Raw genomic sequence first — 27,879 nt, forward strand, 5'->3', positions numbered from 1 at the left:
TCAGTTTTAATAATACATAAAACTACATGTCATCCCACTTCGTTTTGTTTCCAAGTTATTATGACGGCATGGTGTCTCCCTTTTTGGAGAGCATGAACTCAGCCAGTTCAAAAGAATGATAGACTATCCTCTTGTGGCTGATTACAGAAATGCAGATAGGAAGTGCAGCAGAGATTAGAACATACTGAACCAAATACAAGTGGAGAATTAAAAAAAATAAAAAATAAAAAAGAGTGTGACTAACCACAGGGTAAAGTATGTGACAAGAAAACTGTCTGCACTGTCAAATATTCTAACTCACTCAAATTAAAAACATAACTTTTTATGTACAAAGTGGTGCCAACCCCTCCAGTGAAAAAAAAAACACATGCTCTTTTAAGACCACTTTGAATTTAAGCAAATCAAGTTGAACCACACACACACACACACACACACACACACAACCCTCAAACGTAAAATGAATAAAATCAAGTAGAAGAAATGAATAGGAGTGGATGAAAACAAAGACATTCTGAATAATAACGATACAATTATTACAGTGTACAAGTGTTTTGAATACTATGCTTTTAAAGCACTGTCAATTTTGACATCTCAATGCATAAATTGTGTATGATCAACACATTATCTGTCAACAAGCATGCCACTATCACTTTAAATGGTTAGCTGCCATCTTTGCACAATAGATTAAATCAAAATAGTGACATAACCAAAGCCCCTTTTTGATACCAAAATGCATTTTCAGCTTTAGAAGATGCAATCTATGGGTTTTTCTCAATAATACAATGAAAACAACTAGGCATCTCTTCATGATACAAACATAAATCTGTAATGACACATCTGAGTGACAGCTTCTCAACTGTACACTAGTGGAATTCCAGTCCGGCACCAGGAATAGGATTCCAAGCTCTCAATCCACCACTCATGGGATTAAAGGTTTAAGGTCCATTGGCATGCTGTGCATTATTGTGTGAGGGATGAGTTTAGTATATTGGAGTGGTTTACACTTGCCTTGCATGTATTAAAATGAAGTAAAGGCTTTCTCTAAACCCACAACAAGAGCGTGACATGTCAAATAAATGTCAGTGTGACTCTAAAACAAAATAACAACATACTTTCATAAAGCATACTTAAGAACGGTGACATATATATATATATATATATATATATATATATAAATGCACAGAATACACAAATATCTTATTTGTATGTTCTATGACACAAACAGAACACAGCTTCCAGTTTCCAGCAATATGCTAGCATATAATATCACACACGTAATGCAGAAATGCAAATACTTGCTCGCACTGGTGCTAGTTTAATTCGATACCATGTATAGGAGCACTGGTTGGGAAAGCAACTTAAGTGAAGCTAAATCCTTCACAAACAGATGTGGGCCAGATGTTGCTGGCACACAGGACCAGAGGAAGGATTCCATATCCTCCCTGCTCCAGGAACTCTGGTCTTGATGTGTGCATGCATGTGTGTTTTGTATAATCCCAGGAGTAATCACAGGAAGAATCCTTCTTCCACAGTTACAGTGGCTTCTGCAGCAACCGTTCCATTAGGACAATATCATACTAAGCTTCATGTGCATGTCTTATTGCCATGAGCCTGTGAAGAGCAGCCATGAACCCAATAAAAATAAAGACCCTGCAATCCCATGGCACATGGTCCAGCATTAACCAAAGCCAACAAACTGCATACTATTTTTGATGTAAAAAAAAGTCTTTGCTGATCATCGCTCCTGGCTGTTGATCAAATGTGACTGGCTTTAACATTCAGGTTAGTTGAAAAGATTTGCAATTAAGAGACATATTTTGAGCAACCCAAACAGAAGTAATCACAGAATTTGGTCAAGAAACATATCAGGCAGAATTTATTGCTTCAGACATGTATGCTTTGAGGAACATCTGTACATTTCTGGAAACATCCATTGTTGTAAAAGGGCACATTACTGACTCACTTGAACTCTTTTAATGATTCAATCTCCTATAGGCCTGAGTGGCGTACAGAGGAACTTAATGGCTCTCATAGTTGGCCTCTTAATGAGCTACACATCATCTGTGGGGTCACTTAGTTCTTTGTGCCATCTCACTTTCATGTAACAAGTTCACAATAGAATGATTACAGGATAAAACCTCTATCTTTCTGAGTCGCACTTTCACACTAACAAGGTCATTGTTCGCTCCTCCATTTCATTCTCCAAATAAGCAGCCATGCGTTGCGGTTGAAGGTCTGAGATGTCAATATGGTGTGCCATTTCGGTTTCAACAAGATCCATTTTAACATGCTTGACAACAGCAGGTTGCTCCTTTCTGCTCTATACCTGACATTATTTCTCTCTCTTTTAGAATCTGAAAAATGTATGAACTATTCAATGTAAATGTTTCTTTCATTTTGTTTTCAGACCTTTTTACCTGATCATTTCACATTAGTCTACATGGTAGCGCAAAGAAAATATCACTAGGTGTCAACATTTAAGGCTTTTGCTGACTCGTTCCAACCTCAAAACCCACTGACCAATTTACAACACAGAGAAAAGTAAACACCATGAAAAGCCAAGTTAAAAACTATTGACTGTAAAGTAATGCCACATTCTGTCAAAGCCTACAATATTTCACAATACAATCTGCGTTTTCACCATCATTCATGTCGCTTTAGCTGCACATTAGAGTAGCGTATCAGAACCATTTTCAGCTCTTTCTCACTAAAGTTAAGCCGCATCTACGTTAAAAGCAAAGCATACACAAGCTATGTACAAATGATTAGAAAGTCTTAGCTGCAACCCGACCTTGTTCACTTTGCAGGATATCTTGGTCTAAAGTGTGAAAAGCTGCCTAAGGTGCACAATTCTATTTAGCTACTTCGGAAAAAAAATTATAGATAGCTTAGAAAAAATGACAAACGAAAGCGAAATCAGTCATTTCGGGACATTCCCGAGCACTCGTATGAAGAAATCCCTCTGAAGGCAACATTTTTAGCATGGCTAAAAACTTAGCATAGCATCTGTCTGCCTTATACCATTAACGCTAAAGCTATTAAACAAAGAAGAGAAGCCTCAAGTCCTTCAGTACAAAGCAAGGGTTTCATTATAAGCAATTACCCATTGCAACATAGTAGAAAATGGTTTTTGCATAGCATTTGGCCTTGCTGTACTCCTTGTCATAAATCTTTTTTTTATACTGTGATAAATGTTGATGCCAAATGCGTTCATTTTTGTTCACGTCCCTTGGAAACTTCATGACTGAAATGGTAGCTTGTGTGGCGTTCAATTCATTGAAAGATGAATGCGATAACCAGTGGAAACCGGGAAAATATAAAGTAGGAAGTCAAGGCAGATATGGCAATTATATTCCCATAGAGCTTAGAATATATCATGCAATTTATGATATCAGGAGGAAAATTCAACAGGAGCACTCCTGTTATAGATAGAGAGGTGCAGTGAATAAGTGCTCGGCATCGTTTTTTGCAAGGGTCAGCTTGTCGTTGAATACTGAAGTGGAGAAGAAAAAGAGGTTGTGCAGGGAATGTCGCGGTGGTGTCTGGGATTTTTGCGTGGGCTAAACGTCTCCTTTAATAGCCGGTTCCCTGTTGAGGTATGTGGCCCAGTAGACCAAGTTGAAAGTCCCAAAGAGGACCGGGAAAACTATCCGGGACATCTTGTCAATTTTGCTGACGCTGTTGTAGGTCTTTTTGGGGTCCATTGCAGGCTTGGACTCAGCGCTTTTCAACTGGACAGTGGTGCTGTTGGAGATGGTTGAGATAGCAGCATCCTTCGTGATGTTGGGGGTGAAGTTAACTCCAGACGAACAGGCATTGTTGGGCTTTTTGGAGAGTGCCAGTGGATCTTTTTTCTGTGGTTGAGAAATGTGAAGACATTGTTATAGTCAGGAGATTTTAAACAAGGTTGTCAATGTAAGAACAAAGCTGCCAACTATCTGATCATGAGAAAGCCCAGATAATGAACCAGTTTGAAGGCCGTAACCTTCTAATTAAAGGTGAAATACAGTCATGGTTAACAGAGATCTGAGTCTGAACATTAAACAATGGCCTCTGCAGGGCCAGCAGAAGAGATTAATTAATAAGGTGACAGTATAATAATGGAGCGGTTGAGACTGGTTTAGACAAGAGTGGATTGAACTTGACTCACTCAAGGGTATGTGCAAGTGACTTTGAGGTGAAATATCGTTTAGTTTATCACAGTTAAACATCGTTTTGTTCATCATGTTCTTCTATAAAAGTTATACTGCTTTCAAGGACATTTCTCAACAATCAGTATGATTACTTTAGATAGAAAAGAAAATAAGAAACAGCTCTAGCTCTAAAATCCTGCTGTATTGCTTTTATGTTCCAGTACTTTCAGGTGGGCAGAGGTAATCTGTCACCATGCCAGCTTGTGGGGGTGGCGGACAAAAGGTTCTGAGTTGCTTCTAGCCACCCCATTTTTCCACAGTTCATCTTTGCTTAAAAGAATAGAGCTTTCAGGTCTAAAAGAGCATGCAAACGCATCATTAAAATAGTCCATAAAAGTCTGTGCGCTGTATTACACGTCTTACATCATTAGAAAGGCGCGAAAAACATCCAAATTTAATTCATGTTCAAGTTCATATGAGAAGTAGTGATGGGTGATTTGCAAATGAGTCTTGAGCCATTTGATCTTATTTGGAACAGAGTTCCTGAGTTCAACTCACAGATTGTATGATCATTGAAAAGAAAGATTATCATTGAATAGCTCGCGTATACACACATATATACAAATTTTTTTATTGTTAACTTTCTACTCATTAAAGAATTCTGAAATATTATCATTTTTATGTTGAATTAGAATTTCTAAAAGATCGTGTGACACTGAAGGATGGAGTAATTCAGCTTTGCATCACAGGAATAAATTACATTTAAAAGTATATTCCGATAGAAAACGAATATTTTAAATTATACAAATTTTCACAGTATTACTGTTTTTACTGTATTTTTCCTGGTGAGCAAAAGAGACATCTTTCAAAAACATCAACAAAAAAAAGTACCGACCCCAAACTTTTGAATAGCAGTGTGTGTGTGTACATAATGAGCAGTGTTTTGAATACATCACTTCCTGCTCTTTCTTAAAGAAGGGCCCCACATCAGGGGCTCAGGGTTTTTAGAAAGACTCCTCGGCAGGAGAGGAGGAATAAGTTGGTGTCTGATAAAAAAAAAAAGTGAGGGTGACATTTAAGAAAGCTGTGCTGGAGGTCCAGATCTGACCTTCAGAGGTCTGACTGCAGAGCCTTTACTAACAAACTCAGCACAGTGACATGTGCACTGACCGCTCTTTGAATTCTGTTTGTCCACTGCAAATGAAAAATAGATCTTGCATAAGGAGAAACCTGGCATTTACATGTACATCAAACAAGCAGCTCTCAGAAATCTCAATGAAGTGGCTGGTCTGAAGGGCATTCTGGGTAAAGGCTAAATATTCATCCTGTAGAATTTCAAAATGTGACATCCATCAGCAGCTAACACAAATACAGCTCATCTAATAAAGCAGTTGACATTTGAGTTAGTGTCACCATCTGAAATGTTGTGACTGAGCACTCTCAAGCTGTTCGGCTGTCTCAAAACAATTAGAAAAAGCATATTATATAACCGTAATATATTGTAACCTTCGCGTCAAACAGAACTGAACTGTCATGTTATGCAACTGCACTCAACAAAGACTCTTTCTGAGGTTTTCTGAGAGTTGAACATCACATATGCACAAACGCGTGAAACCATACTAACTTACTTTAGGCTGCTGAGCCTCCAAGGCCTTCTTTCCATCCCAAGCCCAGCTGCGTTTGGTGAAGTAGTTCACTGTGGCAAACTCGATAAGCGCAGAGAACACAAAGGCATAGCAAACAGCGATGAACCAATCCATTGCAGTGGCATATGCTACTTTGGGGAGAGAGTTGCGGGCGCTGATGCTGAGGGTGGTCATGGTCAACACTGTGGTCACACCTGTGGAGGATCAAACACATAGATTTAAGATATTATAAAATAGGGGCTCTCTAAAGCTGGTCAAAAATTTGGAATGAATCAGGTTTTTAATAATAAAGTCTCTTGTGCTCACCAAGGCTGCATTTATTTGATTAAAAATACAGTAAAAACAGTAATATTGTGAAATATTATTACAATTTAAAATAAATTTATGTTTTAACCTATTCAGCTGAATTGTCAGCAGCAATTACTCCACTCAATACTTTTATTCAGCAAGAACACATTTAATTTATCACAAGTGACAGTAAAGACATTTATAATGATGCAAATATTTTCTATTTTGTATAAATGCTGTTCTTTTGAACTTTCTATTCATCAAATAGTCCTGAAAAATGTATAATGGTTTCCACAAAAATATTAAGCAGCAAAAACACAAATAAAAAATAATAATAATTGAGCACCAAATCAGCATATTAGAATGATTTCTGAAGGATCATGTGACACTGAAAACTGAAGTAAGAGCTGTTGAAAATGCAGATTTGCCATCACAGGAATAAATTACTGTTTAAAATGTATTCAAATTAAACAGTTATTGTAAATTATAATATTCAAAAATATTGTTGTCACAGTATTTTTGATCAAATAAACAGCCTTGGTGAGCATAAGATACTTCTTTCAGAAACAATAAAATATCATATTTATTCCAAATAATATATCCAAACTTTTGACAGGTAGTGTAAATCAAAAATAATAGACATTACAGTTTAAATCCTTAAAGTTTGTATCTTTGAAAAACACCATAAATCAAACAACATGCTTAATTAACAAAATACATTTCTTTAAAACATATAAGAGTTACACCATAATTTCTTTGCAAAATATACAGGAATATAATGCTTATAAAATGACATGATTTATGTGCCGAAAACAATCACAGTAATCCATCAAAAAAAATTCAGTAGCAGCAGAGCCATTTTATGAATGCCGCTACCAGTGAGCCGGGAAATTTTGTCTTTCATCCAACATAATTCTTTTAATATTTAAAATACTGTGCATGAATAAAATATTGCTTCATGAATCATAAACTCATCTTAACACCAAAACAAAGCATACCAGCTGGGAATACTAACATTAAGATCATTTCATTCCCAGAAATGCAGTCTACTTTCTATCAAAGAAAATAAAAAACTGTATAGAAGGTAGCAATGAAGGGTCAAACACAGCAGCACTGCAGTTCAGATATACATGGCTTTTTTTAATCTAACATGCCCTTAGAATGACAGTATCATTATAATTCTTTATGCAAAGCATCTGAGAATAGTTCTCGATAAGTGTCTGAGGAGCGGAGGTGTGCTGTCCCTGTCAGAGGGAGATCTGCAGATTGCCCCAGGCAGCGGTCACAGAGACTTTTAGACATAAATAGCTATGGTACTACAGTCCCTCAGGCATACGGCTCCGGGATTTCTCAGCCTCGGGCTATGCAAATAAAACACTGTCACATGAGCAATATCAGCGAGTGGGTCTTTGAGCCTCTGTTCAAGGATATTTGTATATTTATGTGTGTGAGAAAGCGTTATGTTTTGATGTATCCTTTGTTGGCCAGTCGTAGAGATGTTGTTTGCGTGGGCACATATTCCTTGTGGACTGTCTGCTCGCTTTGCTGATTATTGCCAAGATACAATGCAAGGCCCCAGAACTGAATAGGAACGGCAGTGTGAATTCAAAAACAGTCATCCGACTGGATTAGCTCTTCATTTTGTCTGATTGCATCAGTCAATTCTGATTTCCATTTTGATGAGAATTATCGATGTACAAAGCAAAACATTACGTGATAGAACGAAAAGATCAACAGATAAGAATCAATACATGCCAGGTGAGTGAAAACGGAATATAATTATAAAAAAAAATCCTCTACATTCAAACTGGACTGGAGGTGTAAATACCTGATGCTGATGAGTTTTTAAAGGTGCAAGCCTTTTTTTTTGTCAAATAAATCTGTAATACCTGGACAATGCTATTACCATTAGCATGATGTAGTTCTGACATCAACCAGTAGGGGCTAATGAAACAAATGCTAAACAGTGTTGTTAATCCTAACTAAAACTATTAAAATCTTCTTTTGGTAAGGATGCACGATATTGGAATTTTGCCTATATCCGATATGCCGATATTGTCATCTTAATTTGGCCTATAGCCGATGCCGATATATTTTCTTTTGTTTGGAATCAACACCAAGAGATTATAAACATTTTTATTTTGTTAGTTTTGAGCAAAAACTTACTTGTTAGAACTAAAGAAAAATAAAGTTATTTGTATAATGAGAGTACATTAAAAGCTTTAAAAATAACTATAGAAAAAATGAATGCACAAACAGTGCATTTTCTTGTCAAACAGATGCAATAGTAACCTTAACATTTCACCAAATCAGCAACATTTTTCATCTCGGGCAAATGCCGATGTTTGCATTTTAAGCCTTTATCGGCCGATTCTGATAACAGTCTGATAATATCGTGTATCTCTAGTTTTTGGTCATTTTAATAAAGGTGAAATAAAATACAAATATTAGATAAAAGACTTTAATTAAAAAACTTAAATGAGAATTAGAAATGTTCCCTTGCCAACTAACTGAAATTAAATTGTAATACTAAAATTACGAAAACTGAAACAAAATTCAAAAAAGAATTATTAAAAAACACAAAAAAATCTAAATCAAAATGAAGATTGAAAATATATAAAAAAGTAATTCAAAGTAATAATAAATATCATACAATTATATAAATAAATCGAATTACTAAACAATTTAGTTTAGGAATTCTTTTATAACTGGAAAAAGCTATTAGCATTAGCATTTTCTTATAACTTTTCATTCAAATCACCTGAGTTATAAATGCTATACAGTTAATTTTGGATTTCTCAGTAAAGAAAGAAGCTGTATCCAGATGGTGTAGTTACGACATTAACCAGCAGGGGATAAAAGGGCCTTGCTAAACAGTGTTGTTAACTAAAACTCAATTTATTAAAAATAGTTTTTGAAATAAAATATGTATTAGACAGAATCATTGAAGTAATAAGGTTACCAAAATTAAAAGTAAAAGGGGGGGGGGGGGGTAAATAGCAGCAGTCATGAGGGGGTGACCTATTCATGTAGGATGATTTTTACTTTGTATATTACTTTTTATACTATTTGTATACCATTTTGTAAAACAGCTGTGTGTGTGTGTGTGTGTGTGTGTGTGTGTGTGTGTGTGTGTGTGTGTGTGTGTGTGTGTGTGTGTGTGTGTGTGTGTGTGTGTGTGTGTGTGTGTGTGTGTGTGTGTAAAATTGAATACCATGGAGAAAAATAAGGAAGCACTAACCAAAGACTGTCCTGGCAGGGACAGATTCACGGTTGAGCCAGAATGAGACTTGGGACAGAATGACAGTCATGAAGCAGGGCATGTAGGTCTGAATCACAAAGTAACCGATCTTCCTCTTCAAGTAGAAATGGGCCATCATGACTGTGTATTGACCTACAGGGGGAACAACGAAACAGAAGAATGAAATGAGAGAAACGATGAGAATAGAAAACAGTAATGGAAAAATAAGAAAGGGAAGAAACGAAGGGACTAAGAGAGGGAGGGATAGAGTGTGATTAAACTCTTGGGGGGATAAGTGCACACCAGCTGAGAGGTTTAAAGAGAAAATGAGAAAAAGAGAGAGAGAGAGTGGTGGTGAGAAACAAGTCAAGGGAAGGCAGAGACATAATAACAAAACAAATGGGAAGTTATGTGATTATGGAATTTTCCAACAGTATTGTCAGTATTCTTTCAGAGTAAAGGGAAACGCTTTTACTTTCTAGTTTGTGGTCTCATTAGCACCAAACAGTGGACAGTTACTGTCATGTCTGACCACAAAGATGATTTGATTTTGTTTTAGTGAAAAGAGTACAACATAAATGACTTTAAATGTATAAAAACAGCATAAATCATCAGAATGGAACAGATTGAATCATCTAAACAAAAGTGACATTTATGGTGTGTTTAAGAGCTGTCACGCTGTGCACTGGAACACGGTGAGGTAAATCATTAACTGGAATAGAAAAGAGAATACAGAGTGAAAAACATTATATATCCTGTTAGCCAAGCGGAGATTGAATTTGAAGCTTTTAAAAAAAATCCTTTTGAGCCACACAGTCTGATAAACTATAGAAAATCCACTGATGACTGCTGCTTTCTCCTGGCAAAATCGGATTTTTGTGTCCCACTAATCCCTTGTCACAATCTGTATCCTGCAGGCTTCTCTCTCTCTCTCTCTCTCTCTCTCTCTCTCTCACACACACACAGACACAAACTCTTCTGTCTCTCGCTCTTTCAATAGTTCCATCCATTCTGTCAGGCCAGGCCATCCGCGTTTAGGATATACTCTTTCACAGCTTGCAGAGAAAAAGCGAGTGAACAAAAAAGGGGGTAAAAACTGAGCAAAATCACAATATCTAGTCGAGATCACAGGGGACAGATCAAGTGGATCAGATGAAGAGGACGACAAGCTGTTGAGCCTTGGAAGTCAAGGAAAAGTTTGAACGTCGTGAGGGCCCTGGGGGCAAAGATGTCCTCGTCATGAGGAGCTCGTCGCATCCCCTTCGTCTGGCTCGCCCCTTTATTTCAATGACCGGGATGAAAGCACAACTGGCAGTGCCCCATTTCATATATTCCACCTTGGATGTGCCCTGCGGGGTGGGACTCTTCTGAGAGCTACAAACATGCGACTGTGGTGGATTTTACTTCTAAGCTTTTGGAGTGTTTATGGAGAACTCCCATTCATAGCAGAGAACAACGCTGCCATGCTGGTCAACTGGTGAGTGGTCTGTTTTTTTTTGTTGTTTTTTTTTACACTCAAAGAAAAATAACACAGCATTGAATGTCGACAGGAACAGATGAGCACCTGAGGGGGGTCAGCTTCTAAATCAATTTGAAATAGTTGGGAAGGGTAGGTGCAATTTTCTGGATGGGAGTTCTTATTAATAAAAGTTGACAGGTTATCTGGATGTCTTTACAGTGCAGGCCAAGTGATTGAATGTTGACATTTCCACTGGAGATAATTTTACCCTCTGTTTGGCAGACTCTAGAAGGTCTTTTTTTCCCTTTCTTTCTTTCTTTCTTCTCCACTGGGTTTGAGCTAATGACCCTGCGCTCATAAGATGAAGTCCTGGTGGATCTATTTTTAACTTTGTAAAGAGGTTTGCACCTCAGATTAGCAGCAGTAATGACCAGCTGACCTTTGTCCTGCAAGTCAACCAGGCCAAAAATCAGAAGATGGGGAAGAGAGGTTATAAAGTCCTGCCAGAAAGGAACGCCATGGCCTCAGAGCTAGTTTCTAAAAGTGTTTCTGGCCACCTGATGACAGCTGGCAAACTTTGATGTCTAAATCAATGGCAGTGAAAAAGAAAGATGGCTCAGCAGGGTATAAAACATGACGTGGTCGGCGTAGTTGATACTATCTGCCTAGCTCATGATTAGAGCATAATAATGTCTTATTGAATATGAGTGTACGCCAGCTCAGCACAGTTATCCATATATGTACATCCATAAAGGCGGAACAAGGGGAAGCCCCCAACCCCACCCCCCCCGCACATGATTACAAAGCTAGAGGCAGAAATGATATGAGTGTATTACCAGTCATCTTTACATAACCGAATTAGACAGATGCTGCCTAGGCCCTCTTCTCCCCCTCGCTCGTCTCCCATGTGTCTCTTGCCGGCTTGAGCCAATGGTGGCTGACCGACGTCACATGGTAAAAGCACAACTGATGGGGAAGCACAAGGATTAACCCTCCAGACCCAATGGCTCAGGATAAGTGTTGTTTTCTCCCCTCCCTCTCTCTCATCTTCATCTCTTCCTGTACTCTCGTTGTTCCTAGAGACAGCTGGCCATGAGTGGGAGGTGAACTAAAATCCTCATCACTCATTTACCATCCAGCTTGATTTGAAAAAGCTATAATCACAGAAGGACTATCACTTTATTTAAGAGAGACGACGTCACACGGTGTAGGAAAATGAAACTGAAATGGTGTGATGCAACACATCCTGTTCCTGGAAATAATGCATTAGATGTAACAAGTTAGAAGGTGAGATGAACTGTGAAATAAAATATATTAGCAAGAATGGGCATTGCATTACTATAAAACTTTTTGGAGCATGGTCCTAACTCTAAAGCTGAATCACAGATCTGCAATGAATGAGATTAGGTCAGAGAAAGTTATTTACCTCTGCTTGTGCTGATATCTTCTGTACCGACAGTGTGGGCGAGTAGATGGTATTGGTTAAGACGTGACCCTTCCTCTGCCACTACCACAGACATGCCAGGGCCTTTAGTCCACTTATACACCACTTCTGAGATAGGGTAGGCATCTGGAAAAACACACAGTTGTTTACACTTATTATGCAATGATAACGGTTATTAACCAGACACTGCGAGTACCTGGAAGATTAGTTCAAATTAAATGTAATCTGTTTAGTCCGTCTTTGAATAAGGTTGCATAAGTGTTACCCACTCTTGATTGTACAGTCATTGACAGTTGATTGCATTGCGATTTGCATGCAAGCAACTTTCATTTCTCAGGTTTAGGAGGTACAGTGTCTACACTGGTCAATCATGGGGAAATATCAGCTTCCTTTATCAACAGGGAGCATGTTTTTCTGACTCTGCCAAGTGTAGAGCTGGGTAATAAATGTAATCATCTGCACCTGTGTTGAAAAATAGGATCAGACCATGAGGGTTAAAAAAAGAGATGTTCATAAACACCTGCACCTCAGTTGAAGACAACTAGAGGAACACTTCAATAAAATGACATGTCTTTGCAAGTAAAAATAAATAAATAAATAAAAAAGTGTAACCTTTGTATAGTTGTCCCGCAAAAAAAAGAGATCTAAAAAAAAAAAAACAGACAATCCTCTTAATACACTGATCCACAAATATTTTTTTTCTTCAATTTACATTTTATTTTATAATTTACTATGAATATTTTTTGTTGTATATTTATGTATTTTTATTTACATACTGTAATAAACTCATATTTAACAAAATGTGAAACAAAATTTCACATAAAATAGCTCCAGCTTTACAGAGACTTTCTTAACACTCTTAAGACTTTATTTTTTTCCCCTTTCACCCCCTCCCACCATTGTGACATTCAATCTTGAAGCAAAACATTAATCCTGCCACTCTCATGCCGGCTGTCTCCATCACAATTAAGATTGACTTCGACCATCTAGACTGAGGGATTATTCTGCCAACAATCTACACACACAGACGCACGTACCCTTAGATACCCCCAGCAAAATTCCTGCAAACTAATTTGCCCTTTACAAAGTGTCAGTCTCACTACCCCCACTCCTTTACTCTTCCCCTAACTAGGAAAATCAAACTTTCTATTGATAATGCAACAAATGTCCTGACTAAATCCTACCTAACACATACTCACAACCAGATACTCCTCTGAATCATTAAATCCACTTTAAGGAAGCACCGAAACACAGTTCAGTTATTGTGAAAGCTTTCATCTGGGGGTTGTGTACCCCTACAGATAATGTTGTGCTTTTACCAAAAAACAGTGCCAGATTTCCTTGGATGGTTGCAGAAAAGGCTTTTGCATGTTGAAATACTGTAATAATTTGATTTATTATGTAAGGCATCATAGGCAAGTAACTTCTAGGCCATTCTTATAGACACTTCTCAGAATAGACAGTCCACTTAAGGACAAGCCCACACATTACCTGTTAAGACTCTATAGGGCACCAGCCAAATGAGACTGTAAAGCTAATACTGAGTGCTAGCTAGGACAGAGAGCATAGTAAAGTAGTTAGTTCAAAATCCTGTAATTTTCTATTTTTAACTACAGCATTTTATACAACACTTTGTTATGCAACACTTTTGGGACAAATTAATGGTATGTTTACAGTTCTATAAAAAGTGGGTTTTATTCATGAAACATGCATGGAATTCTTTAATATTTCTACATTTTATGTATTCAAATCAATAGGTAGATTTACACACCAATGGGTTTAAATACAATTGACACAAAAATGCTGTGTGTTCCATGAATAAGGCCCCATGTTTTTATAGAAAGGATTCAATCTATCTAAATTTTTAATTGCAAAACATTTTCCTCTATTTTTATTTTATATTTCATGTTGCTATAGTGCTAATTCCTATATTTGCTAAGCATTGAAAAATCAAGAATCTATAAGCTGATATGTTTGTATTTTGTGTTATCTCCCTTTCTTACACACAAGAACAGAGCACATTACTGCTCTCATCATTATTGTGGATTTATGGCATGGACCTTTACTGACTGTATGTGACATTTCAGACTTTTTAAGAAACCCGAACAAAACCTGAAACTCTTTTTTAAGGGTTCGATATCAGTTCTCCTAAGGATAGTGTTTGAAGCTCAGTGCAAGTTCAGGAGCCTACAACTAAACAAACTAATGAGTGTGAAGACAGTGTTGCTGCAAAATATATATGGTGATTGTAATTGGATCTAATTGGATTGAATTTAGTTGACATCAGCTGATCCAAATAAGCTCTGAACTCATTTAAGTTGAAATGAAAAACTATACACTTTGTGAAGCCTACTATGGATTGAATTAAGGAGGAGACTGAAGTTGTATATAGTGGTAGTGACGATAGAAATCATGGTAGAATTATAAAAGTACAGAAAATATAGGTTTTGTGTGTTTATACTATACCCAGAGCACTGTGGGAGATGTTATTCTTACTTTTTTTGACATACTGTAGTCTGTAGACACTAAGGAAACAACGTTTGATAAACCAAAGGAAGTGACAAGGTCTAGCTTAAAGAGGACAAAATATTTCTCATAGGTCAAGGGTTGAGACTTGAGGGAAACAAATGTAGCTCTCATTATGACAGGGTCACCACAGCCCAACGAGAGAATAGCCTGTAGAATAACCTTCTTACTCACACACGACTGAAACACTTTCCAGTAAAATGAAATTGTTCAGTGTGGACTGACTTGACAGAATGTGTGCGTGGATATACCAGTTTGGCTATGCTCGAGAGGAGCAAATTTTGGGAAATGTCCTGACAAATAGAGTGAAACATCAAACACCCAGAAAGTGGGCCTCACTTGATGAGATGCCCTCATTAATATTGTGAAACCAGCATGTGTGTGTTTATTTGTGGTTAAGAATGTTATTATTTTTTTTTTTACAGCTTATTTTATTCCAGGTCTAAATCAATCATTTAATGTCAGAGTTTTCATTTTGTTTGTGCATCTCATTTACAATCCACTCTTGCTTTTAATGCAATATTGAATGCCTTTCAGTATTTCAAATCAATGACAATGTGAAGTAAGTTAAAGCACTTAAGTAGCACTTCAACAATTCATTCCCAAAATGTGACAATCTGAAAAAATTACATGAGTAAATTATTTAAATACAATTACATTATAATAATGACGTCTTTTGTTGTTAATATAAAATGTCGAACATTCAGAAAACATAAAAAATGCTTGAAGCTAGTTTGAAGCACTGACATAGGCAATTTCATAAAAAACTGCAAATGATATTATTTTTTTTCCCATCTGGAAACAAACAAATAAATAAATAAAAGAATCTCTTTATCAAACATTTACTAATAAACAAGCTAGAAGACATATGGTAGCATAAGTAATATAAAGTCCATTTATACAAAGAAATAAACAAATAACACTCCATCCTTTTCTACAAACACCCACACCTTTCAACCTGTCCCTATAAAGCCTGTATTTCTTTACACTGAGATTATGAGGCTTGGTTGCCCCAAGGTGACCCTAATACTCTATATACACCAGCTAGAGACATCTTTAGCCATTAGATCAGCAGGTTGAGAAGAAACAGACAGTATTTTTAAAGCTGCAGGATATGTTTGTGATTGTAAGGCTTGGTGGTAGAAATGCTGGTTTGTGTGTGTGTATGTTTAGACATATTTTAAATGAGTATGCATATTTGTTTAGTGTCTGTCTACTGTCAATCCTTTAAATAGTCATATACCTGTATCGCAACACATTGTTTTAGATCTACCTCATACGGTATATCCTCCATTGCTGATCTATGCCTTATCTTATTTCTCTCTCAAAACTCTGTGGGAAGAGATATATTGGATTAATCGGAACAAAAATATGATTCACCATTTGGGACCTTTACAAGGTTGAATCATCCTGCAGTAATCTTTGGTCTATATAATCTTTTGAGGTGAATCTGCTGGCACGAGAACCTGAAGGCTGTACTGCAGTACGGGAAGCACTAAATATACACTATACACCATCAAATAAACCTTAATGGACATGGCAGAAAGTACATATAAAAAAAGACATACAGACGGAAGTATATGGAGTGAAAGACAGAGAGAAAAATATCATAAAATAGCAACTTACTATTTTTTGTTGTTGTTTATGCAGTATATTGCTGTATAAAGGCTGTATAAATGAATGTTAATTACCTACTGATCTTTTCACTCAACAGTCTCTACATCTAAACTAATATAATAATTTCAATGATAACCAAAATGTTTAATCTCTATTTATTAATTTGTAAAACCATGTAATAACTGGGTTAATGTACAGGTAAACAGTCATATATAGAGTTAAGTTCTCCTAGACAGTCCACAGTCTCTCTCTTCTCACATAATAAAATAATTTCAACTCAAAATCAATATTTCATGTCCAGCCATGCAATAAGTGGGATAATGTACTGTACAGTCAGCCTATCTTTTCCACAAAATAAACCCTCACAGGGTGATACGAGACGCTAAGCTTCACATCAGGGACTATTCTGTGATATAATGACCATCTGACTTTACATTAATCGTGAAATTAATGTCTTTGTACCTGATTCTCTCAATGTTCTTAGCCAAAGATGTACATTGTGTCTGTTGAGATTAACTATGAGAATGATTGTCTGTCTCTTTGAAGAGCAGAATATTCCTTAACAAAAGGCTCTGCATTAACATAACGCACACATCAGCTTCACAACTTTTGTCGTTTACATGAATGGCGTTGCCTTTCTAAGGCATTTTGGTTGAGATGATGGTTAAAACCAGGCGTCTGTCACTGTTATCCAACCAGCCAAACAAAAGCTGCTAAGTGCAGACAGAATTTATATAAACCTTTACATAACAGAGCACAATACTTCAAGTAAACACATTTGTTGTGCGATTTACAAGTTAAAGCACTAATTCTCTGCTACCTTTACATAGTGTAACTCACACAGAGGAAATGGCATTAAACAAGTCTGTGAACTCTAAGTTTGTAAGTACATTGAGTCCTAATGAAGTTAAAATTTTCAATTACCACCTGACAATGAATAATTAATTCCATTTGAGACATTTGAGATAGCTCACAGGGTGTTTTAAATCTTCAGTAGAATGTAAAATTAAAAAACCCAAGAAATACTGAGAAATTACTAATTAAACAAAATAGCTAAATAATAGAATCCAATTATTTCTGTAAAGGGTAGTTCATGTTTATTAACACTGCACTGCACTGTTCATTTGTGAAAATCACGCTCAATCTTCATTAAATATTCATAGTGCGTTAAGTAGTTCTTGCTTCTATAATAAAAGAGATAATATGATCAGATCAATGAATAAAAAATTAAATCAAGTAAATGTTGTTGGTTATGCTATTATCAATAAAGTAGATATAAACAAAACAAGAACTGGTGGGAAAAAAATGAAGCCTTGTTATAATTGTTATAAAAATATTAACAGTATACCAGAAGTAGAGAGGTTTTTTTAATGGGCTAAATGTTTTTTTAGATAGATCTTAAATTGATGCAATGTGGCTGGTTTAATATTAGTTTCAAGGATTGTCTACATCAATTTGGATTCGGGTCAAGCTAGGCAGGCATGTACAATTTTACTTTTAGAGTGATTAGATTTTATACTGTACTTGTATGTTCTAATTTAACATTCCCTCCAATCACATTGCGAAGCCTATGAGATTCCCAAAAGCACTGCATCAGACTCATTTTAAGTCACAGGACAGATTAGTTTAAACATCACCTTATGCTGGCAGATTTTTTATTTATTTATTAAATCTTGACATACCCATGGAGAGCGTAAGCACAATGCGTAGTTTTATGCAACTACTGAATGAACTTCAGGTCATGAGGGATTTTACAATGCAGCTACAAAAATACAATCAAATATTTAGATATGCGCAATCATGAAACATCAGTGGCACCCCTCCTAAGCGCTGTCTGTCATGGTTTCTGCTGTATCCCAACCCAAAGGCTCTCCATGTACAGCACTTTCCTGTAATGCCCTGAACATCAAAGAAAGCTGAGCCCATCTCAGGTCATTCCTGGCTTCTTAGCACCAAAAAGCCTTTCTTTTGTGTGTGGGCAGTGCGTACGTGAGTGCAGGAGGGATGGAAGGACACCTTCCTAATCCAGTCCTTAAATCACCCTTCTTTCTGCAAGCACCAGGTGATAATCTTAATCCTGCTTGAACAGGATGCCACGTGATAATCAGACTAAGATGGACTCAGTATGTGTTCAGATATACCTTAAACACCAGTCAATCAAGCTGACTAAAGTAGGCCAAGTTAGCATAAATTTACTGAATATTTTGGTAAAGAGTACACAAAAATGCATTGAGAACAAATGCAGAGTGAAATGAAGATGAAGGCAAAGAGGTGCTTGGTACATAATATAAGAAAGATGAATTTCCCATCATCTCCTGCAGCGGGAATTTCCTATAAAATATACAACAATGTTGCTCCTATTCCTATCTCTGCTCTGCTAACGTTTCATAAGTGAATATATGCTGTGCTAAGGCAATGTGTGTGTGTGTGCGCGTGCACGTTTTTGTGACATATGAGGACATAAATTTGTATAATGACTTGGGTATGACATAGGTATTACAAGGAGAAGGTGATTTATGAGGATATTTCCCCATATTTCAAAAGGCTTATAAATCATACAGAATAAGTTTTTTTGAGAAAGTAAAAATGCACAAAGTTTCCTGTAAGGGGTAGGTTTAGGTGTAGGGTTGGTGTAGGGCGATATGGAAAATATGGTTTGTACAGTATAAAACCATTACACCTATGGAATGTCCCCACAATTCACAAAAACAAACGTATGTGTCTGTATGTGTATACTTATAAATATATATGTACACACACACACACACATAATATATATATAATCAAGAATTTGGAAAGTGGGGTAGATTCTGCAATTTTCTAACTTGTTCATCTACATGAAAGATACTATTCATATGCATTTACTAAATAAGATGGATGTAATCTTGCATTTTGAGTAGTGACTATATTTCATCAGAGGGATTATTATTATTTTACGATTTCTTGGAATCTGCTATTTTAAAATCTTTTTATAATGGCAATGAAACATGTACAATGGGGTTTTTTATAATAAATAAATTATTATGGACTTACAGCTGCCAAATTTGAGTGGGCAGGCATGTGTATCCATAGGGAAATCCTCCAACTGCATGGGACACTCCGCTGATATGGTCAATCTGCAGAGAGAAAAATTTAAATTAAAATATGATTAAATCTAGATCAGCACATCTGAGTATGTTTTAAAGATCAGTTTTAGAATAAACATGTCTTCAGTCATCATCAGCTTAGTGACAATCATCACTGGAACAGTGAGTAGCTGATTGTAACAAATTAAATCAGTGTTCAATGTCTTATTGAAAATCCTCTTAATGTAGCTATTAGGCTTGAATAACTTGTGTATATTAATAGGAAGACTGAGCTAGCTGTTGAGTGCTCTTAGATGTATTTATAGAACAAGGGTGCCCTCATGTGCCAGATGTAGGAATGCTGCCAAATCGGTGAAGTAAAGCACTTCTAATTCTGGATTTGCTTATAAGCAAGCACACACACATACACGCACACGCATACACACATGCATACACACATATACACACACGCACGCACATACTCACAGCATTACAATAACATGCATAAAAACACCGTTTCCTATTCAATATTCAGTTTTCACTCACGTTCGATTCCAATGCATTCTTAAACGCTCAAGCTTCATACAATAGGACTTCAAAGATCTATTTTGAACGGACATCGCCACCTATTGGAATATTTGAGGACTACAAGCAAAAAAAAAAAATAATAATAATAATACTACTGTGCCATGTCACCCCTAGCAAAAAAATAAATAAATAAAAAACCCTGTGCTATAATTTATTTAAAATACATGTATTTCAAACTAAGTATACTTCAAACCCATTTTTATTGACATCATTTAAGACTTTTTGATATAAAAATTAAAAGTCTACTTTATTTGGAGTATTTATTTATTGCACAATGCACATTTCTTAATGTTATGCCTAAAATGTATTTAAATATCACTACTAATAAGGATTGTATGTTCTCTGTATAATATCAGTCTTCAAATGCAAGATATTTAAAGTTTACCTGAAGTATACTTGCACAAGTCCCACTTTAGCACAATCAAATATTATTCAGTATGTCTTTAGTTGGTCTTCAGCACTACTTCCACACAATTAAAGTGCATTAAGTACAAAATGAGTTGTTCCAACTTACCAGACTCTAAGTATACCAGTAACAATTGCAGGGTATTTTTATTAATCACAAAAAAAAGAAAATATGTATATGTATTTGTAATATACTTAGCATGAAATAAATGTATTTCAAATACATTTTAACATTTTTTTTTCACTAGGGACTACATTCAATTTAAATGGAATTTTAGTTTAAAATTTAAGTTTAAATTTGATAAACTAAAACTACATAAAATGATGTTGTTTATTATATTTTTGCTTTTTTTCCCCCCTCCTGGGGTTCTCAGAAGTGGAAGTCAGCACAGTGATCTCATAGTGCTTCCTTCCAAAAGAAGGAAAAAATACTGAGAGACTGATTACGTTGGTCAAAAGAAAGATGACACTCCAAATATATATATATATATATATATATATATATATATATATATATATATATATATATAAACAAGTCTTTATATGTAAAAACATATAGTTGCCTTTATGTTAAAAGTTAAAATTTACAACAGAGAGAACAAGAGAGAACAAACTTACACTATAGAACACTGCGGAGGCTCTGCAGTGGCTGAATCTGCTATCCTGTAGTCCCCTCTAGTGGACCACTTATGAAACACAGGTTTTTAATTCTACAACCATATGATTTTCTGAAAAGATCTAAGGCTAAAGACATTAAATGTGATGGAGATGGATTTTGCAACTGTATAACATCAATTCATTCTATCTGCGAGAGTGCCACTGAATTTGATTGCTAGATGTTATAGAGTATATAAGTGATCTAACATGACATAAGAAATATGAAATGGAAGTAGCATCACATTATTACTGTCCCTCTGTTGAACAGCCAGAAGGATTCGGGCACTTCGTGTTACAACAAAATACGTCCATTAGATTTACAATGCCAGGTTGCATAAAGTCTATTTAAATCAATGTTCAAAGTCTGCTGCTAAACCAAGTCAGCAAAGCCATTTAGCAAAGCAATTATATGAGATCAAGGCTGATCATAGCTAGCATTACCATAATGGCTATAGGATGGCCGCCATATTATGCCACCCTCGAGCCATTACGCCTTTCCCTCAACATCCCGGCTGAAGCCTATTCAATGATTTGGTGTAAGCAATGCAATAAGACGTCAGCGTTGACCCTCAGCTGGCAGCGTAATGAAGTGTTTGATATTGCCACACTACTAGAACTGCTCAAAACCGCCATCATCAGCATCTGAGGATGAGACTGGGGTTGAAGGGCCCATGCTTGTATCTCTGACTGGAAATCCTGCGAGAATGTAATTAATGGGGCGGGACACGTGAGGCGCTGTTCCTTCACTTAATCAGTGCAGGGCCTTCATCTCTGACAGCTCCATGATGAATTGCTGTATTGGAAAAATGAAGCACTGTCCTCTAAACTCAACCTCCATTCGACCAGCTCACACAACTTTATCAAAACCAGCCATATGGGAGGCAAAGGGCTCGCTATGTTCATACTGAACACAGTTAGTGCTGAGGTCAGCATTGTTGGATGTGGAGATGAAATGATGTGGCACCGAGGCCTTGACAAATCATGAGCACTCAGAGCTTTATCCTGATGGTGAGCTTTATTTGGTCTGTGATAGCCCATTAAAACTCATAAATTACTATTTTCTGTTCTTCCTTTGGCTGTCTAACAAATTTCACATGAATGTTCTGTAGAAGAAGTCCACATCTCTAAATAACGGTGGCTGATTCTGTGCCAACACTATAGTAATATACAAACCTAAGCTGTAATTATAAATAATGCATACTTAAAATACTACTTTCTCACCGTTTCTTTACACATTAAAGAGATAATATTGTAATAGACTGTGCTTTTTACTATTAGAAGTGTCTACCTTTCAGATTCATTTAGAGTTTATTTGCAAAAACAGATAACTCCGTTTTTATTCATTTTCATAAATCATGTTTTTTATTGTGCTATCATGTTTTTATTGTTAGTTAGCTGTATTTTTTCAGTTATTATTATTTAATCAAAACAACCCAACTGGAGTTTGATTGATATTAATTGGAATGCAGGATTTAAAAAAAAAAAAAAAAAAAAAAAAAAACATGATTTTTGAGCATTTTTAAAAACAGAGTTATCTTAACTCTTCATATACAGAGTATGCATGTGTCATTGCAATATATAGAAATTATTGTACATAACAATATACAACAATCTACAGGACTATGTATTAATTAACAGTCAAGTAGTAGTTTAAAAATCAGAATCAGATGTCTGGTTATTTCTGAGTGGTATTTTAAGCAGTTATGTATATCCATTATGTATGTATGTATGTATGTATGTATGTATGTATGTGTGTGTATATATATATATATATATATATATATATATATATATATATATATATATATATACTAAGCATATACTAAGTATATTATGTATATATATATATATATATATATATATATATATATATATATATATATATATATATTAGTGCTGTCAAACGATTAATCGCATACAAAATAAAAGTTTTTGTTTGCATAATATATGTTTGTGTTCTGTGTATATTTATTATGTACAGTATATATAAATACACACACATACAGAATATATTTGGAAAATACATGTATATACGCCTATATTTATATTCAAATAATTTATATTATAAATAAATATATATAATATATAAACAACATATTTTTCTGAAATATATACATGCATGTGTGTGTATTTATATATCCATAATAAATATACACAGCACTAATATACTAAGCAGTTATGTATACACACAAAAATTCAAACAGATATTCAATATTAAGAGGGATCAAAGGTAAAATATTAACAATCGCTCATTGAAAAATTCACTTTAGTCGACCATTAATTTGAATATTGAGGTGTCCCTCTGAATGTCTGAGTTGGTTATGACTCTGTTTAAAAATGTGTTTACCTTATATTTGCGATGTATGTATTTTTACAATGTATGATTTCGTTACTGCACCATTTGTCTCAACATTGAGCTCAACCTAAGAAGTTATTTTAAAAACATGGCAGATCCTTCAGAAGATCTGACAGTTTCTAGAACATCTCGCTTTTGTTCGGTCTCATAACCTCCTTTTTAACTCTAATAAAAGCCTGTAGACTGCATTCCACTTTTAGAATGTGGGTGGTGAAACTGTTTTGCCCTGCTTTTTCATGGCAGCTAAGGTGCTCCTTTCCATCTCAGCAGGAAAAATAAAAAACCTTACTGCTGATCACTTTTCTGGAAACAATGTGCACATTAGTGAGTGGTAAAAGGCCCTTTTAATGGTTCGCACTGTTAGGAAATGCAACGCTGGGCAGAGTTTATTGTAGGCAAGCTACAATAGCTTCACCATTGATTTCTAAATGACATGCTCCGAGTCATTTCCTCTCAGAGTCATTAATGTTTGATTGATGATCTCGTTCAATCTAAAAAAGCAGCTCTATCTAAGGCTTTAGCAATTGAATAATTTTGTAATATGCATTTGGTCTCACAATATCCAACACAGACAATAAAAAAAAAAACAGTGACGCTCCGCAAATGAGAAGGGAAAGTGTTTCATGTAAATGAAATGATCCATGTTCTTTGACTTTTTCATTTATTTTATATTGCTTTAGCCCCACTACATGAAATCTAATTGTTACCTCTATGGAAAACTCGCCAAATCCCTCTTTGCATTTAAATTTGAGTTACTAAAAACTAATAACTCATTATATAATGGATCCTCATAACTGTAACCCTGGGAGAATAAAAACAACTAATACATAACCACCACAATCTAAACACTTTACGATTGTGCTCCTCAAAATTCAGCACTTACTCAAGCAGATTCTACTACAGAGAGGATTTAGTATTGATGCCATTTGAGAACAACAATAGCGGCTTTTATACAGCACTAACACAGCAGTGTTCAGTGCTTGGCTGTAGATTGTTGCTGATGATAGCATGGCAAGCAGAAACTGTTTGTGTGTGATTGTAAGTGTGTGCGTGCGTGTTCTCTCCCTCTGCCCTGATACTGCGAGTAATGGAGCAGACAGTCTGTGAAGAACAACTCAACAACAGGGGCATAAAACATACAGCCACATGCCCTCTTACGCTTTCTCCTTTCCCTTTGTTTCTATCTCTTGCTTTGTCTCACCCCCTCTTGCTTTTTCTCTGGAACACCCTTAGGTTGGAACACCCTTTGGTTGACTGGTTCAGGGCACAAAGAGAAACCAAAATAAACTAGATGCAGTAGGTACATTTTCTGAAAAGAATGTGCGTGGAGTGTCAACAAAATTGTCATTTGCCTCTGGAACCTCAGCACACTGCTCAAAGTAATAAAAAATTTAACTTGAAAACTAGGCAAAATTATCTAGGCGGACAAAATAAATGTTTTTTTAAGTGCAAAAATTACACATTAGTCTTGATTAGATTAGTCTTGGTAGCATCAGTAATAATGGACTTAAAGTTGCAAAATGATCAGTAACATTTTGCCATGTATACCATCATTTTCCAAATTACATTTTAAATAATTTTACAAATTAAATTAAACAAAATAGAAAAAAATATATTCATTTGTAATATTTGTGTTGGGGCCTGTGAAAATGTTGGAGGGCAAGCAGATAGATAGATAGATAGATAGATAGATAGATAGATAGATAGATAGATAGATAGATAGATAGATAGATAGATAGATAGATAGATAGATAGATAGATAGATAGATAGATAGATAGATAGATAGACAGCATCGGCAAAAAATTTATAGAGATAAATCTAGCTTTAGCAGGGGCAAACTAAACATTCCCGCTGAGATTGTACGATGTGGAACATGAGATGCTGAGTTCATGTGTGCTTAACACATCTGTCACATGGCAGAGGGTTCAACAGTGCAAAACAGGGGTGAGAAGGGCAAAAATGAGATGAAGGTCAAATGTGTAACTGTACAACCCATAACTACTCAAATCCATTCATGCACACAGCAGTTCACATGCTGTGAAATGACAAGGCGTTATAGCTTAAACTGGTACCTCATGGTGTACAGCAATGTCCCATCATCCTTCAGTCTCAGAAGCTTGTTGGGCGTTGTCATGTTGTGAGCAATGGATTTTTTGCCATTAAGGAAAAAGGTGTCCGGTGTCCAGATATTACTGGCCAGCAGGTTATTCAGAGGTAGCATCTCCATCGGCCCCTTGAAACACAAACGCTCATCCTTCCAGCTTTGACGGAAAAACACATCAATGGTGTATTCCTGTTGAAAGAAAAACGTTAGTGTCATTAGTGTGCACCTGAAGGCAGGGTCGTTGTGAGGGACACCAGGTCCTGTGATGAGGAGGAGGGGCCCACTGAGGCCTCCCCATAAACTTTTTCTCCAGTGGCCCATCAATTACAGCAACGACCTTGCCTGAAGGCAGAATCAAATGTGTCACGTGACTGAATATAAAAATGAACAATAGAATCATTCATCAGATCGTACTGTGACCTGCCTAAGATATTGCATGCAGAATATAAGGGAATGTTGCAGAGGTGAGTGATGTTACAGATGGAGGCAGGATTTAACGAGGGGATGAAGAGAGCTCTCGGGTGGGAATTTCCAGCTGTAGAGGTTAATGAATGGTGTTTCTTCATGACGAAAGATATGGCTGAAATACTTACCATCTCAGTATCTGACACTGGTCCAAAGCTGGTCACAAAGATGTTGGTCTTTATTTCTGTCACTTTCACTGTAAAATCAAAAACAAATTGCGATTTGTTTTTTAGATCAAGTTCAATTTTGGTCAGTACATACATAGTTAGATATATAAATACATAGATATAGTTTTTATAGTTAACTAAAACTATAACTGAAACTAAAATTAAAACCATTTAAAAAACTTTGTTATATAAAATAAAATAAACATTAAATTAAATAAAATATAATACAAAAAATATGCATATATTATTTCAATTAGTTGCCAAGGTAACATTTTTCATTTGAATTTACTTTAACTTTATATACTAAAATAACTAAAACTAAAATGAAAACTATAGACATATACAAAAAAAAAACTAAAACTATTAAAAATGAAATACATATATGTGCAGAATTATATAAGTAAATATATATTATGTGTAAATATAACATAAAAATATACAGAATTTCCACTGAAGTAGGCTTTGATTCAGCCACATTATTTAGTTGCATTCATTTTTTTTTTTTTTTATGAAAAGCAATTAATTTAATCTGCCTGATTGCACTTTCCTTCTCAAGGCACTAAATCAAGTCCAATGCCATCGTCAATTGACATCACGTTGCTGCAGCTACAGTTATGAGATGTGCTCCCTTGAACTCTCTCACATGGAAACAGAGAAGCCTGTGTTTATTCTCTTTCTCTGCCATGCTTTCGACCTCTGAGAACAATGAACCTGCACCTTTGGAAAAGAATGATAGCTTTCTCAAGGTCAGCAGCCACATTCATATCCCTCTCTCACCCTCTCTCTCTCTCTCTACCTCCATCTCTAGCAAGAATACTGTAATTGAGAGTGCCGGGAAATAGTGGCCGTTTGATTTTTACAGAGGACCAGGCAATTTCAGCCATCACTTCTGCTCGGTGAAAACATCTGCTGTATAAAAACACAGATTTTTTTCTTTTCTACGTACTTTTCCTTCCAGTTAGTGGATAAAAGCAGCAGTTCTCTTTTTTTTAATGAAAGTCCTTCATGCTGCTGTCACGATAGAATGTGCAGGCGTTCTCTCTGTTTTTCAAAAACCATCTGCCTTTATCTGAACACATCTTTTTAGAATACCTCCCGGAGGTCAATGCCAGACCTAAATGCAATTAATATACAAAGAAAAAAAACACCTTTCACTAAAGCACGATTTTGCTACAGATCAGGTTTTAGAGATGGAAATGGTATCTAGGCAGTTTACCTCCAAGCCCAGGTCGCAGTCTGTTATCGTAGCCATCCAGCAATCCATCCAGGATTCGTGTGAAAACTGTGATGTTATCATTGAGCTCTGACTCTTTAGGAATCCCTGTAGTAGTCTGGGAAAGGCTGATGGACAAGACCACAAAGATAATTACTAACTACAAGTATTAACTCCCATCCTCCTTTCAAACATGACCACAATGATATAGTGGTCTGGAAATTTGAATTAGCATGAATTAATTATAGACATATGAAATTTAACATTAACTGACTCCTGCAATAAACTCAAAAAACAAGAAAAAAAAAAAGACAAAGTTATACGTTAAACATGCAATCTACCTCAGATGGCAGGTGAAAGTCATGAACAAAACACCGACCCACAGACTTCTCATTTTAGCGCTGCAATGTGGTCCATATCCCATGCCTGCAAAAGTCCAGCATAGGGAGTTCAATCCAGCACTATGAGAATCTGACCATTCCCCAGGAAACTGAATTATGCACA

General features: G+C 35.9%; 2 protein-coding genes across 3 annotated transcripts in view; one reads left to right on the plus strand and one right to left on the minus strand.

Annotated features, from left to right (window-relative positions):
• Positions 1–1,851: 1,851 nt before the first annotated feature.
• Positions 1,852–27,799, minus strand: LOC306845357 (gamma-aminobutyric acid receptor subunit alpha-5-like; the record flags this gene model as incomplete). Its single annotated transcript, XM_079378109.1, has 9 exons — positions 1,852–3,854; positions 5,762–5,973; positions 9,309–9,461; positions 12,194–12,337; positions 19,388–19,470; positions 25,499–25,719; positions 26,124–26,191; positions 27,379–27,503; positions 27,717–27,799. 9 exons carry the CDS (start codon positions 27,797–27,799, stop codon positions 3,561–3,563), a joined length of 1,383 nt encoding a protein of 460 aa, XP_079234235.1. The 3' UTR covers positions 1,852–3,560.
• LOC306845356 (gamma-aminobutyric acid receptor subunit beta-3-like) overlaps positions 10,298–27,879 on the plus strand; it is a 67,716-nt gene continuing 50,134 nt past the window's right edge. The window contains exon 1 of one of the 2 annotated variants that reach the window (XM_079378108.1): positions 10,298–10,785. In XM_079378108.1, coding sequence (XP_079234234.1) covers positions 10,691–10,785 — 95 coding nt within the window. In that variant the 5' untranslated portion in view covers positions 10,298–10,690. The remainder of the gene's footprint in view (positions 10,786–27,879) is intronic. The other variant, XM_079378107.1, reaches the window with a different exon arrangement.

The sequence above is a fragment of the Barbus barbus genome (assembly GCF_936440315.1).
Source record: "Barbus barbus genome assembly, chromosome: 25".
NCBI classification, from domain to species: Eukaryota; Metazoa; Chordata; class Actinopteri; order Cypriniformes; family Cyprinidae; genus Barbus; species Barbus barbus.